At 42.3% G+C, this 16043-nt stretch overlaps 1 protein-coding gene across 2 annotated transcripts; it reads right to left on the bottom strand.

Annotated features, from left to right (window-relative positions):
• Positions 1 to 42: 42 nt before the first annotated feature.
• On the bottom strand, positions 43 to 1587 carry LOC149953477 (uncharacterized). 2 transcript variants are annotated; one of them, XM_090168852.1, is made up of 4 exons: positions 1387 to 1587; positions 1078 to 1300; positions 591 to 1013; positions 43 to 311 (listed from the first exon to the last, which is right to left on the bottom strand). In XM_090168852.1, exons 1-3 carry the CDS (start codon positions 1462 to 1464, stop codon positions 595 to 597), a joined length of 720 nt encoding a protein of 239 aa, XP_090024978.1. In that variant the 5' UTR covers positions 1465 to 1587; the 3' UTR covers positions 43 to 311; positions 591 to 594. The 2 variants fall into 2 exon arrangements, with proteins under 2 accessions (XP_090024978.1, XP_090024977.1); XM_090168851.1 differs by having other exon boundaries at positions 43 to 1013.
• Between the last annotated feature and the right edge of the window lie 14456 nt (positions 1588 to 16043).

The following is a 16043-nucleotide window of genomic DNA, read 5'->3' as shown; positions in this document are numbered from 1 at the left end:
GTGTATATACTCCCTAAAATAAATGAGCTTTGCTTAATGTGTAAAAAACATTTTAATATTTTAAGAGATTGCTCTTTTCACAAATTTTCATACAAAATTAACAGGATATAATGGTATTTATACATTTTGTATGAAACCTTCGTTAGGCATAGTTAATAAGTCATCGTTTCTACCCAATTGCACAGGTTAGATAATAAATATCACTTAGCACGTAATAAGAAATTAACAGTCAAAAGGATTAATAATTTAGGACATATGGGATGGCACTTTGTGAACTACCTTAAAATAATATAGAAAACTTTCATTATGACATGGAGCAAGAAAGCAAGGAGATGAAATTGGGGCGAACTTATCTCCCTATCCCAGAAGTCGCCCTCCCCCAACTGGGAGTATTATGGGGGAGTTAAAAAGGGGGTAACCTAGTAAATTTTTCTCACCTAAGCAGAAGATAGCACTTTAAATCCCCCAAACGTTTACCAGGATTCGCCCCCCAAACTCTCCCACCCAATTGTGGGAGTGTGGCATCAAAGTTCTAGGAGCTATCCCTATTATGAATTCATCTCCTTGCTTTCTTTCTCCATGATTATGACCAGATCAAAATACAGAAGCCAGGCCCCTCGATAACAAGAAGAGAGCGCAAGACAAGGTATAATGAAAGGCATCGACTGCTGGCATTCCAAATATTGTTCCTTCAGTACCAATAGTTAAACCGGCTAAAGCGACAAGCTGAGCTCCTAGTAAACCATCCCAATTTTGGTGTAAGAAACTAACAATTATAATGGATACCACTACAGCTGCTTGTTGTAGTTTCTCGAGAATAGCACTTAGATGATTGGGTAATACTTTATTGGCAGCTAATACCACAACCACATCTAGCATATGAAGCCATCCAGCTGTGGATTTTTGATATATAAAAGTAAAATTAATGGATAATAGAGACATTCCTACAAATCCCGCAAACCAGGATGCAAATTTATGACACTTTAGAAGTAGCAATGGTGGATCTTTTAATCCTAAAAACAATCCTGTATTAATAAAATGTTATAATTGTCATCAATGTTTATTTGTAAAAAATACCAAATCTAAACACTCCAAGTGTTGCTGCTATAGCTATAGTTAAAAAACCAAGTATTCCAGTTGCCGGAGTTTCTTCAATGCGACTGGTTCCCACTAATAAATGGAGATGCCAGTTGCTAGAAGCATTGTGTATTCTCTGAATGGCCATTATGGTTGAGATAGCGAGTACGGCATCGGAGAATGAAGTTGAAACTTCCGATGACACCATTTTTAGTTTTGATTTCTATGAGCAAAATTGTGTCACAACTTTTTTTTTCCTTCATTACTAAATTTTTTTTTTTTCAACTCAAACGATATGACATTGTATACCAAGTTTTGTTTAAGATTCAATCGCATTTGGTAAAGTGAAATTGAGCTTGAAATATCCTCATTCGATTCCTCTTCCATTATTTATATAAAATTTTCGTTTTCACCTTGAAATGATCAGTATTTTACAATGGGAAATGGTATCTTAAGCTAATCGGAATTGAAATCACTTTTCCTTAAATCTTGGCCAGCTGTTTATTTTTAATTTTGTATCGTCTGCTAGTGCTACCCAACCCATAGAAATCTCATAGGTAAGGTAACTAGAATGCTGCCGCCTACGGCCGAGCTTGACGCCAGTTCGCCTTGAACCTTCAGCCAATGAGAGGCCGTAGAGTGGTTCCGCCAAGGAGGATAATAATCCTCCTTGGATCCGCTACTATAGCGGGAGATAGGTGACGTCATTCTCTCTGGTGACATTAAATTCTTGGCAGAACCACTCTTTGAGCTCTGATTGGCTGAGATCTGGCTATCGTCTGCCACGGCGTTTGGCCCATTTGCCAGTTACACGGCAGCATTCTAGTTACCTATGAGATTTCTATGACCCAACCTGCCCATAGAAATAGAAATCCTAAGAGGATGGAAATTATGGGGTAGGTTGGCTTGGAAACGTTAATCCATTGAACTTAATACAATATAGACATCTAGCGGAAATAGTTTGAACTTAAAGCAACTGTCGGCTCTATCATTGCCACCTGTGAAGTGTGAATCTATCCTATTCTTAGAAAAAACGACTTTACTGGATGAGTTCGATAAACGCCTATAATAATGAAATTTCGGCGTCGTTTGTTGCTTTGGGAATTAAACAGAAGCAAGGTGAACCATTCCAAGAATTTTATTCTCGGTTACGTCTAGCGATTGAAGAATGCAAATATGGAAGCGCCATGGAACGAATGCTGCGGGATAAGCTGGTACATGGTTTACAAGATAGATCCTTACAAGAGCGACTTCTCCGGGAAGCTGGAAGGAAAGTGAAGTCATTAAGTGAAGTCATCAAATTAAATTATTAGCGAGTGTAAGGCAGCCGAATTGTCAAAAGCTCAAGCAAGTGTCATGAATGAACCGCGCAGCGAGGTGCATTCCCTAAATGGATCAAAGTTCGTCAGCAAGTCTAAAAAACGGAAATACGATGGAAAGTCAAAGACTACGGAAGTGAAAGATTGTGGATATTGCGGCTTGAAGCATGCGCCGAGAAAGTGTCCTACATATGGGAAAACATGCATGAACTGCGGGCTGAGGAACCACTTCACTTTTCAATGCCGTAAAGACTAGAAAGATAAAGATACGAAACCTCAACGTCCGCCACAGAGGTATCAACGAGTCGAGGCCATTACTCAAGAAAAAGATGACGTGGTATATATTGGTACAAGTAGACATTTTTTCTCCAGAGCTTGAAGCATCTGTTCAAGTTATTGGAGATACTCAAGATTTAAATGAGGTCTGGTATGAAGATATATTGGTTGAGGTATGTACGGTCAACTTCAAGTTGCATACCGGCGCCCAAGTAAATGTCATTACGAAAGCGGAATTGTCGAAGATGCCTAGTAAGACTGTTGTTCGAAAAACCACCCAAAGAGTTCTCGGTTTCAGTGGAAATAAAGTACCGGTATTGGGAGACTGTTACTTGACTTGTACTACGGATGTTACGAAGAAGTCGGGGAAATTTCGGTTCATCATAACAAGTTTGAAGGTCAAACCCGTCCTTAGTGCGAATTCCTGCGTACAGTTGGGTCTAGTTTCCAGAGTCAAGAAGATAAGTCATAACTGTTGTATATATTGTATATTGGTATTGGTATTGTATGTTTAGATTAATGGTTCCCTATTTGTATCTCACGGTATCTTGGGCAGGTGGCGCCACTGAGCCTCCTTGATCCCCGACCTCACAGGTAGCTCAGCGGCTCAGTCGCTCCCGGAGACCGCCATGTGATAGTAATAAACTTGTTAATAATCACTTTAACCAATGTGTATTTATTCATTACAACATACACAACATGGTGTCAGAAGTCACGATCCTATCGCCTTCGCTTTTCTGCGTATCGTGAGTTTTTCGCTATAGTTTTCAACTTCAGTACTATCCGATTTTCTTAGGCCTCGGCAATATGGCGACGTCGATTGCTATCAAAGGCCCCGACCAATTTGAACCAGGAAAGGATAACCCTGCCGTTTCTTGGGCCCAATATAAAGCAGCTTATAAAATTTATGCCACAGCATCTAACTTGACGACTGAACCACAGCCACGCCAAATTGCCTTATTTTTACATACCATTGGCGACGTTGGACGACGTATTTACGACACCTTCACAATTCCCCTGGGTGCAGAGGAACAGCTAACTTTGGATCGCATCTATAGTGAGTTTGATACCTATTATGCTCCGCATAGGAATCTAATTGCATGTCGCTATCAATTTCTACACACTAACCAACGTTCACACCAGCCTTTTGATGATAATCTAACAGAATTAAAAACACAAGCAAAAAATTGTGAGTGGGGAGAGCTCGCCTCATCTATGATCTGTTTGCAGATAGTTAGTGGAATTTCAGACGATGAACTTAGACAGAAATTTTTGGCTCAAAACGACCTCACTTTAGAACAAGCGGTACGACAAGCCCAGGCAAAAGAAGCGTCCCGTACCCATGCTGCTATTCTTACACAAGATCGCTCAGAGGCTGTTTCCTCCCGTTCCGTTGATTTTGTATCCAGACAAAGGGGAAATCGTAGAGGTAGAATGCATTTTAGACCTTATAATCAGAGAATTAATAATAGATCAGGGCTATCACAAAACCAACATCCACGATCAGCTGTACGATCTCGCTCATTGCAGCAACCCTACTCTCACTCTCCTCAAACACAGCAGAATGAGCAACGGAGGCCTCAGTATTCAATGCAAAACTTAGGATCAGCTGGATCCGTTGACAATTTATGCGGGAACTGTGGAGGACCACAACACCCACGACAAAACTGCCCAGCCCGCAATGAACAATGTTTTAACTGCTCGAGAGTGGGTCACTTTGCTGCCCTTTGCCGTTCAACCGCACGATCTCAACCAGTTCACCTTCTTGATGTTGCGGATCATTCTCACGCACAACAATATTTCATGCCTCAAATGACTGATTCCTTAACCACCTCAACACACCTGGCTCAGCAAATGCAGCAGGATGAGGAACCTGATTGGACCTTATTTGAACTTACCCTTTTTTGCAATGCTACCAGTCAACCAGTGGAGGATGACCAAGACCAGTCAATATATATATACAATATATTTTGCCAATTTTCCGATACGAATGAAAATCGATACGGGTTCACAAGTTAACATAATTAACCTCGGCATATATGACAAACTAACGGTGCAACCACCCATTCGTAAAGCTCCATATTTGGTATTGATATTGTTGGAGTGGTGGATTTATCGTGCGCTTCGGTAGCAGCAAAGTCAAGACAGTTATTTTATATTACGCCTGGTAAGACCGTCCCCATATTGAGCGCTAAAGCGTCCGTGGATTTAAAGTTGATTACTCGGCATAAGTGGCCACAAAAACAGATAGACACAATAGTACCAGACCCACCGACATCTATGGTGAGATCAAGCCGAGCGGAAGCAAACTATGAGGACATGTCGTTCCAAGAAATCATTGCGCAATTCCAAGACCAATTTGATAGGATTGGGAAATTACCAGGGAAACATACTATCAAGCTGAAGCCGAAAGCAACTCCATCTATCAGCTCTGCACGTACTGTTCCAAAATCTCTTCAAAGTAAAGTCTTGCAAGAATTAACTCGCAACAAGGCATCATCGTGCCAGTTATAGAGCCCACAGATTGGGTACATCCAATGTTACTTGTGACAAAACCCGACGGTTCCCTACGAGTGGTATTGGACCCTCGGAAGCTAAATAAAGTTATTCGAATGGATCCACACCCGTCTCCCACAGCCCAAGATATTTTTGCAAGTCTGGGTGACCTTGATGTATTCACCGTCCTAGACGCCCAAAGTGCCTTTTGGCAAGTAGAATTGGATGATAACAGCTCCCGACTTTGCACATTTGCCACCCCATGGGGATGATTTCGATTTTTACGATAATAATAATAATAATAATAATCAGCTAGGCTAATACCCAAGGCATTAGGAGTCTGCGTTTCTTCTTCAATATTCCAGCGCATTATGCACTCAATATTTCCTCCGACTCAATTTCCGACCACATTCATCTCAACAGACGATTTTTTAATTGGGAGTAAAGGCATGAGTGAGCGCAAGCGCCTTTTGGTAACGATTTTGCAAAAAGCTGAACGACATGGTTTGACTTTCAGTACGAAGAAAATGCAATTAGCTCAACCAAAGATTAAATACTTGGGACACATTATTAGCTCACAAGCACTAGAGATAGATCCCGATAAGGTGAAATCTATTATAGAAATGCCTTCACCTACAGACAAGGCAACGTTGCAACGGTTTTTGGGCATGACGAATTTTGTAGCCAAGTTTTTACCACAATTTTCGACCTTATCTGTCCCATTGTGAGCTCTGCTGAAGAAAGAGAATGTGTTCCTGTGGGATTCCAACCATGAGCACATTTTTCTGAGATTAAAGGACCTCATAACGCATTCTCCAGTATTGGCGCTATACAGCCCACAACTACCTTGCACAATTTCGGTGGATAGTAGCCAGTTGGGAGTGGGGGCTGTGCTATTACAAGAACAGCGCCCTGTGGAATATGCATCAACCTCTTTTACAGAGACTCAACAGAAGTATGCCCCTATCGAAAGGGAACTACTTGGAATAGTGTATGCGTGCGAGCGTTTCCATTACTACGTCACCGGCACGATATTCACCGTAGAGACAGACCATCGTCCATTAGTCTCAATTGTGCAGAAACCAATGCACCTTTTGTCACCTCGTCTTCAAAGTTTGCTATTACGATTGTTACGATACCGAATGAACGTGGTATACGTCCCAGGGTCCAAGATGTACGTGGTTGATACACTATCAAGAGCACCATGTAAAAGCAGGGATATTCAAACACCTGAATTAGAAGGCCCTCATGTGGTTATACATTCGCTGTCCGTGTTACCGGAGCACAAAATCAAAGAAATGGAAAAGGCTTTGGCTAAAGACCACCCAAGTCAAGTTTTGATACAATACATTCAAAAAGGCTGGCCCAAATCTAGTGAGAAATGTCACTCAGAGGTCAAAGTTTTATGGCCAATTCAAGAAGAATTCTATGTGGAGGATGGGCTGATTTATAGAGGCGAACGTTTATTCGTCCCCTCTAATTTGCGACACCAGGCACTTAATCAAATTCATGCAGCACACCAAGGGATAGTTGCGTGTATTGCTAAAGCAAAACAGCAAGTTTATTGGCCTGGAATGGCTCAAGAAATTACAGATTTCAAACGACAGTGTACAACATGTAGAGAAAGGGATAGAGCCAACAATGAGCCACCCATCATTCCATTTCCAGTTCCATCACGCCCATGGGAAACAGTCGGTTCTGATCTTTTTCATCTCGAAAATATGAATGTAGTAATATTGGTGGACTATTTCTCCAAATTTGTGGAGGCAATGGAACTTTCATCAACAAACACAGCAGCAATGACAAAGTTTTTAAATCCACATTTTGCGCGCTACGGTGCCCCGCAAACCTTAATATCAGATAATGGCCCACCCTACAATTCATACGTTTTTAAGCAATTTCTGCGTCAATGGGGTGTCAACCATGTGACAGCAAGTCCTTATCATCCTAAAACAAATGGATTTACTAAGCGAACAATTCAGACCATAAAGAATCTGGCAAAGAAATCTAAACAAGATGGAAAAGATTTGCAATATGTACTTATGGAGTACAGGGCGACACCGATAGGGGAGTTACCATCACCCGCAGAAATGCTGATGGGACGACCTATTCGTACACCCTTAACAACAACGACAACAGCTTTGAAACCAAGATATCCAACGACAGCAATAATTAATTCTTTAAAAAGACGCCAGCAAGCAATGATGGAGCAACAAAAAGGGCGACGACCACTAAAACCTCTGCTATTAGAAGTTAATATGCCAGTATGGTATATTACAGGGCCCAGAATATGGAAAAAGGCATTTATAGTTGCACGGGCTCACGAACCACATTCATATATGATTAGGGCAGAAAATGGTAAAGTGTTTCGCAGAACACGTGAGCAGTTAAGAGTGGACTATTCGGTTAAAAAACCCAGGGTGGAACATCAATATATCAATCAAGATATCTATCCAAATCAAGATTATCGAAAAGGACAGGAGCGAAACGCTACGGCACCACTAGGTACTAACGCAGATTAATTCCTCAGTGTCTGTCATTTACACATACCCTATACAAGCTACACGTTCAAACACCGTACACTCGAAGAATCATGAAAAATATGCAACACCACCTCCATCTCCACAGAGTGACCAATCGGGTCCAGTTGACATAGAAGATGGCGCTGAAAATGAGGAGCACTCACTACTAGCGATTCCACATCTCTTGGGTGAAATGGATCTTTTAACACATCCGAAGGATGTGTCAATAGCAAGGGGAGAAAGATCGGTAATATTTATTTATTTATATAATTGCTCAATAAGCCTCAGGTGGGCTTTTGTTTGAGCATCGCTACAGAAAGACGCAAAACCAAAAAAATAAAAAATAAATAAATAAATAAAGGGAGAGACGAAAACAAATGAGTAAATTTGGAAATATTGGTTAAAAATCAAGTAACGCGAGAGGTATCTTTAAAATGAAAAAAGGCAGAGACATGGCGGCGAAACGTGTGGCGATTGGGGATAGAAACAATCTCTTGGGGAAGGGAATTCCAATCATTAATCACACTACAGGAAAAATGATTTAGACGCTGAGCGGTACGAACTCGGGGCTTGGAGAGTTTGAGTGAGTGACCCCGAGTTTGGGAGGAACTAAGAGAGAAGAAATCGTCCAAATTTAGATTTAAGTTATTATAAAAAAAATCGTGAAGCAAACAGAGATCATTAACACGGTGTCGAAGATGTACCGGGTCGATGCGAAGGTACTGCAAGCGAGAGGCGGCAGGGAGAGACGAAATTTTGTGGGGAAGCTTAGCGAAGGCATTTTGAGCTTTTTGGAGAGCAAGGATATCCGATTGGAGACGAGGGCGCCAGATTGGGGAACAGAAATCCAAGTGGGGGAGAATTAGGGAATTATATAGGGTACGAATTAGCCTAGGAGAGCGGAAGAAAATATTGCGACGGACAACACCAGTAATAGAGCGAATTTTCTTAGAAATTTTATTAGTGTGTCTCGAGAATTTCAGAGAAGGATCCATAATAATGCCTAAATCGCGTTCAGAGAGAGTGGTGTTAATTGGGGCATCCCTAATAAAATATGTGTGATTGGGGTTATTCCTTCCTAAGTGTAAGACGGAGCATTTGTCGGTGTTAAAAGATAACCCCTTAGAGTCGGCCCAGAGAACAACAGCGTTAAGGTTAGATTGAAGACACAGACAATCAGGAGAGGATTTTATACAATGAAATAATTTAGTGTCATCCGCAAAGAGCTCAATGAACGCATCACGGACAACATCAGGGACTGAGTTAATTAAGACGTTAAACAGAAGGGGACCAAGGACAGAACCCTGGGGGACACCACAATGGACATCAGCCCAATCAGAGACTTCACCGTGAATCACAACACGCTGTTTACGAGAAGAAAGGTAATCCGCGAGCCAAGCAAGCGTCTTGAAGGGCGGAAAGAATAGCGGCGTGGGGGAGGGAGTCGAACGCCTTTCTAAAATCCAGAAGAATTACGTCGACGGTGAAGCCCTGATCAAGCCAACTTGACCAACGATTAGAAGCAGACAGGAGGTTAGAGAGACAGGATAGTTTAGGTAGAAAGCCATGCTGGGCATTACTGAAAAATTTTGAGGAAGAGAGGAAGCTAAGCAGCTGTTCAAAAGCCAAGGTTTCAGACAATTTAGGAACCTGGTTTAAAACGCAAATGGGGCGAAAGTTAGATGGAAGATCGCGGGGACCCTTTTTGTGAATTGGAGTGACATTTGCCTCCTTCCAAGAAGGAGGCAACGAACAATTCGAGAAGGAGAATGAAATAAGAAGGTAAAGGGGAAAAACAAGGGAAGCGGCACAATTGCGTAATAAGAGTGGATGAATACCGTCGGAGCCCGGAGACTTGTCAATTTTTAGTTTCTCAAGTAGACGACTAATATCAGCTGGCGTACAGGTAAATTTGTCAAAAGTAGAGAGAGGGGCAGCGCAAGAAGGAGACGGGACATAGGGCAGAGGTTGAATAGCAGAGGCAAAATACTGATTAAAAACATTGGCGGCCTCCAAGGAAGAAGTCGTAGAGGAGCCATCAGATTTTTTAATTTCAATTATTTTATGGCGAGTAACGCGAAATCGATTGACGTGAGAATAGAAAGCTTTAGGGTTGACGTTTACGAGACTGGAAAGAGCTGCCTCAGATTTTCTCCTCAAATTACGCGAGTGATTAGTGTGGCCGTTGCGAGCCTTACGATAAGAGGCAACATGTCCAGAGATAATTGACTGGGAAGCGTGTCGTTTTTTAGATTGATTTAGGCGACACCAGGCAATAGATTTAGCTTTTCTGCTTAAGGCAGAGCGGCGGTTAGAGTTATTATTACGCTGCTTCGGCTTACTAAATGGGATAAAGGACGAAATACCGGCAGTTAAGAGGGAACTAAAGGCAACCCAAGAGTCAGCGAGGGAATCACGGGAAAGCGTCAGAGACCAATCAATACGTGAAAGAAAGTCATTAAAAGCGTCATAGTTCCCTTTGTAAAAATTAGGTTTAGGCCGAAAAATGGGAGCCATACAAAGCAAGGCAAAATTGAAGAAAATAATACCGTGGTCACTAGTACCCAAAGGAGGAAAAAGAGAAGTGTTCGAAACCAGACCGGGGTCAGAGGAAAAAATTATATCAAGAGTGTTGTCGCGACACAGTGCACCGCCAGATCTAGTTGGGAAATTAACAAACTGGGAGAGGGAGGAATCAGTTATACATTCAAGAAAGAGTTTCGTTTGGGCACAGGCACCTACACGCGGAATATTATGAAGCCAGTCTATAGAGGGATCATTAAAGTCTCCTAAGAGTAATAAACTATAACGCTTCGCGTCACAATGAGAACAAAGAGCAGAGATTAAAGAAATAACATACGCGTGGTTGTGATAATGTGCATTATTCGAACGATATATAACGCAAATAACAATAGTTAGATCGGAGGTTACGACCTGGACTGCGACAGATTCGACACCATAGAGATCAGTGCCCATTGAACAGTCAATAGCAACATCATGAAAGTTAAAAGGCCGAACCAATAGAGACTCTTGGATAAACAACGCAACACCTCCATGAGGGCGACGAAACCCCCAATAGGGTCTTTAACACGATCGTGGCGAAACAGCGAGAAACCTGGTATGTTTAGTTCAGCGCGAGAAATGTCTTTGTTACACCAAGTTTCGGTAATAGCGACAAGAGTTATTCCAAATTTTAGGATCAGCGAGTTCAGTTCATCAATTTTATAACCCGATAAACCACCAGCATTACAAAAGAGAGCATTAGAGACTCTAGGGGAAGTATCAGGGGGCAAACCTAAAACAGCGTCGGAGGTCCGATGGTATAAAGTGGACAGTTGGTCCGTTAAACATTTAACGTAGGTGGGTCGAGAAGGACGAAAGGCAACTAGGGGATAGTTCAAAGTTGAGTTGTCTGGAGTTCCGGGAGCAACGAGAGTTGGGGAACATCATGCACTGTATGAAGAGGCACCGTAGTAAGGAAATGATCCTGGCGAGTTCTGGAGTGGTGGTGGCTGAAAACGTTGGCAAGGTGCCGGCTGCAGAGTAGGGAACGTGGAATTCTGGGAGCTAACACGAAGAGGCGACGAAATTCCATGAGATTGCGTTGGATGATGAGAAAATGACGCCTTTGGGACCGCACTGTTGGCAAGACTGGAAAGCGGACGCAAGGGAAGCGAGGGTTGGTTCCACTTTACAACATTGAAGTTACGAATAGTCCAGCCCTGCTCGCCGGCGTTGATCTTCGCGTTCAGTTCGTCTTTGGCCTTGATGAAACGTCGACGCTGATTTGGGGTAAAATCAGAGCGGGCAGCGAAGGGATACGAGTTGTCAGCCATGTGCTGCTGGCGGACGAAGAAAAAAACTTTCTCCTTGTGGTGAGGGAGCTCCAATACCACCTTGATGGGGCGAGGCCGAGAAGTAATTGGTGGAATCGTGCGACCAAGTCGGTATAGCCGGACGAAGCTATTAATACCACACTGAGAGAGAAAGCTAGCGACGTCAGCATGATCACCAGCGGAAGAGGATTCCGGGAATCCGAAGAGAAGTTCGTTGTGCCAGCGCGAAATGGCTGAGGCAGATTCACTGCAGGCAGTGTCAATGGCGGCAGAAATCGTGGATGAAGACTTGGAAATCATTTCAGCCACTTTGGTCTCGGAGCAAAATGTTGATTCCAGTTTTTTAAAAGAGTCTGAATCCCGTTGAGTTAGAACAGGAGTTAATTTGCTTAAAACATCGTCAGCGATAGACGAGGCTTGTTGGTGAAGTAATGTAGTCAACGCTGCGTGGCGAGAGTTAAATTCATTCCTAACACTTGTAGTTTCGGCAGAGATCAAGACTGATAGGTTATTGATTTCAGTCTTGTTGGAAATTTCAAATGCAGTAAATTTAGATTGGAGATCAACCACCGAGGAGTTACATCGGGAGATTTCATCACTAGTGCCGCGCAAAGTAGTTTCTAGTGCGAGGAGCCTGTTATTAGCAGATTGTTCGGAGTGGCGCAAGGATGCGTTATCCGATTTCAGGAGATCGAATTCTTTCTGGAGCGTAGATTGAGTATGCTCGATGGTACAAAACTTACAGGTAAAAGGAGTTGAGTCGTTTATATCCTCGAGCTTGATTTGGTTGAATAGCGGCGTATTGTCGAAGAGTACCCATCGACGACGAGCTTTACAACTAACCCAGTCAATACTACTGTCGATAACATCACGTTTAATGTATGGAGTTTGGAAGCTCTTGGAAGCAGAGTCCGCCTGGACTCTACTGTTTTTGTCCTTGTCCTTGTCCTTGACCATGGCGAAGATCACCAAAAGAAGTCTTCCAAAAGATTTTATTTAACTTGTGTATCACTTTTGTAAAGCGAATGGAGTTCCCACCAATTCATAGAAGTATCACAAACAAAAGACCCTAACCCTAACTTTAATTAAAGAAATATACTTGTAAATAAATATGCTAGGCCTAACATATATAGATTAGCTAAGCCTAACTCTTAAAAAAAAGAGAAATTCAAAACCAAATTTGAAAAACGGCGCGAGAAAAAAAATCATGCGACTGCGCGTGTCAAAACATTTCTAATAGAGGAACAAGGAAGTGGAAATGGGATTTCAAGTCAAGGAAGACTACATGAACGGGTTCAACCAGGAAAAGATACCAAGGATTACATGGCAGCACGCTTATCCGTTCCAGATAGAGTGTTGCAGGGAAATTCCCCGGCGCCTTTCTACAGTTTAGCACAATTGCAAGGGCCAATTCCGTTCCCAAGTTCACCAGTAGTCCAGAATTATGAACAAGATTCACAGGAACCGAGTCAAAGTGTAGTTCTTAATAGGAAAACAACCCGAACCAGACATAACATTAAACTTCCTAGTCAGTACAGAGATACTTAAAAAAAAAAGAGCATGTTGTATATATTGTATATTGGTATTTGTATTGTATGTTTAGATTAATGGTTCCCTATTTGTATCTCATCCGACAAAATTAAATTCCGAAATAATGCGTCCACATTATCAGATTCCAAATGGTGAGAGGCTCTTTGCGGAACTTCAGGGATGTAGGATTTTTACACTACTAGACGCAAAGGATGGATTCTGGCAGTTGCCACTAGATGAAGAGTCATCGTATCTTACTACATTTACGACGCCATGGGGAAGATATCGCTTCCTGGTCTTACCATTTGGTTTGAATAATGCCACAGAAGAGTTTCAAAGGGCCATGGGCGAAATATTTGAAGAAGAGCCAAACGTCAGTCCTTACTTTGATGACACTGTCCTGGGATCTAAAAATGTGGAAGAGCATTGTGTTTTATTGCGAAAGGCTTTGTCCATTGCGAGAGAAGCTAATCTGAGGTTTAATCCAAATAAAGTCCAGTTGGCTAAAACGAAGTTAAGGTATATTGGTCATATAATCTCAGAGAATGGCCTGGAAGCGGATCCAAGTAAAATTGAAGCTGTAACGAAGTTTTCGCAGCCGGAAAATAAAGAAGATCTTCGTCGATTCTTGGGGATGATTACGTATTTAGCCAAATTTACTCCAAACCTTTCTTCTATGACTCACTCATTACGCCAACTTATGAAGCAAACGTCCGATTGGCTGTGGGATGTGAATCTCCAGAGACACTTCGACGCTATCAAGAAAACATTAGTAAACGCGCCTTGTTTACGATTCTTCAACCCTGAGCAACCAGTTGTCTTATCGGTTGATGCCAGCCAATATGGATTAGGGGCTGTTCTTCTTCAAACGGAAGGTCCAGTTGGTTATGGGTCAGCGTCGCTAACCGAAACCCAGCAGAGATATGCTCAAATTGAGAAGGAGCTATTAGCTGTAATTTTTGGTCTCGAGCATTTCCATTACTATACTTATGGTCTTCCAGTCAAAGTGCAAACCGACCATAAACCTCTACTGGGACTAAGCCAGAAACCTTACGATATCATTTCACCAAGACTCCAGCGAATGCTATTGAAGTTAAATCGATATGACATCAAGTTGACTTACGTTCCAGGAAAGGAGCTTTTAGTCGCCGATGCATTATCTCGATACAGGATACGCATTTCATAGAGGAGCCAACTTCGCTACCAGTTCAAGTCTGTCTCTTGGCTACTGCGTCAAAGACGAGATGGGAAGAGTATGACTGAGTGATAATGACCCGGAGCTTCAAGAAGTTATCTATCATGTTAATAATGGTTGGCCAGGTGCCAAGACAAGTGCTCGGTTGAGAGCGAGATCCGATTTTCACTGTAGAGACGAACTTTACGTATCTTCAGATGGAATACTTTGTAGAGGGCAGCGTCTAGTTGTGCCAGTAAAAGCCCGTCGGGGTATACTCGATTTAATTCATGCTGCTCATAGAGGGGTCGTGGCAGGTAAAGCTATAGCGAGGGAATACTTTTATTGGCCTGAAATGAACCGAGAGGTTGAAGATTACGTTACAAAATGTACCGTTTGCCAAGCATATCAGCGAAATAACCAGCACGAGCCCTTGGTAGATCGTGAGTTACCCACTAGACCTTGGGAAAAGGTTGGGTGCGATTTCTTCGAGATTAAGGGGAAACACTACCTCCTTATCATCGATTACTTTTCAAAATATATTGAAGTCCAGCTTATGCATGGTACCACCACCGCGCCGGCGGTGATAATGGCCATGAAAACTATCTACGCCAGATTTGGAATACCTGAAGAAGTTGTTAGCGACGGAGTCCACCGTTGGACTCTACGGCGATGCGAGAGTACGTAGTTATATTATCTTTGCTCCAATCTTGTAGATGCGCCAGAAAAGCTCAACCTGTTTTTCAACTATTTTTTCCAATAAACCTGCTTCTTTTATTTGACAATGCAAATTTATTTTAGAACGTGAGTCTCCGAGAACTTCATTAATTTGCAAATTAATTACATTAACAGAACTTGACACTATATTGTAGTTCATTTTAGCTCCAAAGCCTTGGTTGTTCAAACCGGTTTGTAAGATTTAAGAGATTTAAAATTTATTAATAGACCCGTATAAAATACAACTCTTTTGAAACAGAGCGGCTCACCACCATATGTGGGTTTTAGTCGGAAATAAAATTACAGAAATTTAAAGTTTAGAATTAAAAACTAAAGACGAAAACAATTATAGTAATGGTGATAGTTCATATTAACAATTCAGCCTACGCCATTCAGATTTGTATTTCTTCCAATAGACTAGTATATGTTTCATCATGTTCAAATGCTCGCACCCTCCCGTAAAACCTAACATGCGCCATTCCAGCAAGGAGGATACGAAGAGAGGCGAAGTAGGAGGGATGAACGCGCCAGCATCCTTGTAAGAAGCTTAGCGTGCGCTCGGCGGGAAAATTTCGGAAAAATGGCGGAAACACGTAGCGTAGCGGCCGCAATCTTGCCGCCATTTTTCCGAAATTTTCCCGCCGAGCGCGCGCTAAGCTTCTTACAAGGATGCTGGCGCGTTCATCCCTCCTACTTCGCCTCCCTTCCTATCCTCCTTGATTCCAGGATGTCCTCAGCCACTTCCGTCTTCGGGGGTTGAAGGAGAATTATGTGACAGAGCTTAATTTTCCCAGCCGCAAAGCTTACAATTTTAAAAGCGCTACAAGTTATCGCGACGCCACGTGTCCTTAGCACGTTTCCATACACCAAGGATGGTCTTAACTTGTTCCAGATCGCCATCGTCGGTGGTGAAGCCCAGAAATTCCTCCGTAGATTTCGTATTGTTAAGTGTCCGCCATTCATCGATGTCTTCCTTTATATCCAAGGCCGGACAAACTAGTAGAATGTGTCTGATATCCTCCAAATCCGGCACAATTTGCACGAAGGTGAGATATTATTCATGAGTTCGGATTGGCCCAGTCTGGTTAGGAGAGCG

Source organism: Leiobunum rupestre, chromosome 3 (genome assembly GCF_980474605.1).
Source record: "Leiobunum rupestre chromosome 3, qqLeiRupe1.1.hap1, whole genome shotgun sequence".
NCBI lineage: Eukaryota > Metazoa > Arthropoda > Arachnida > Opiliones > Sclerosomatidae > Leiobunum > Leiobunum rupestre.
This window is presented reverse-complemented; position numbering and strand designations above follow the sequence as displayed.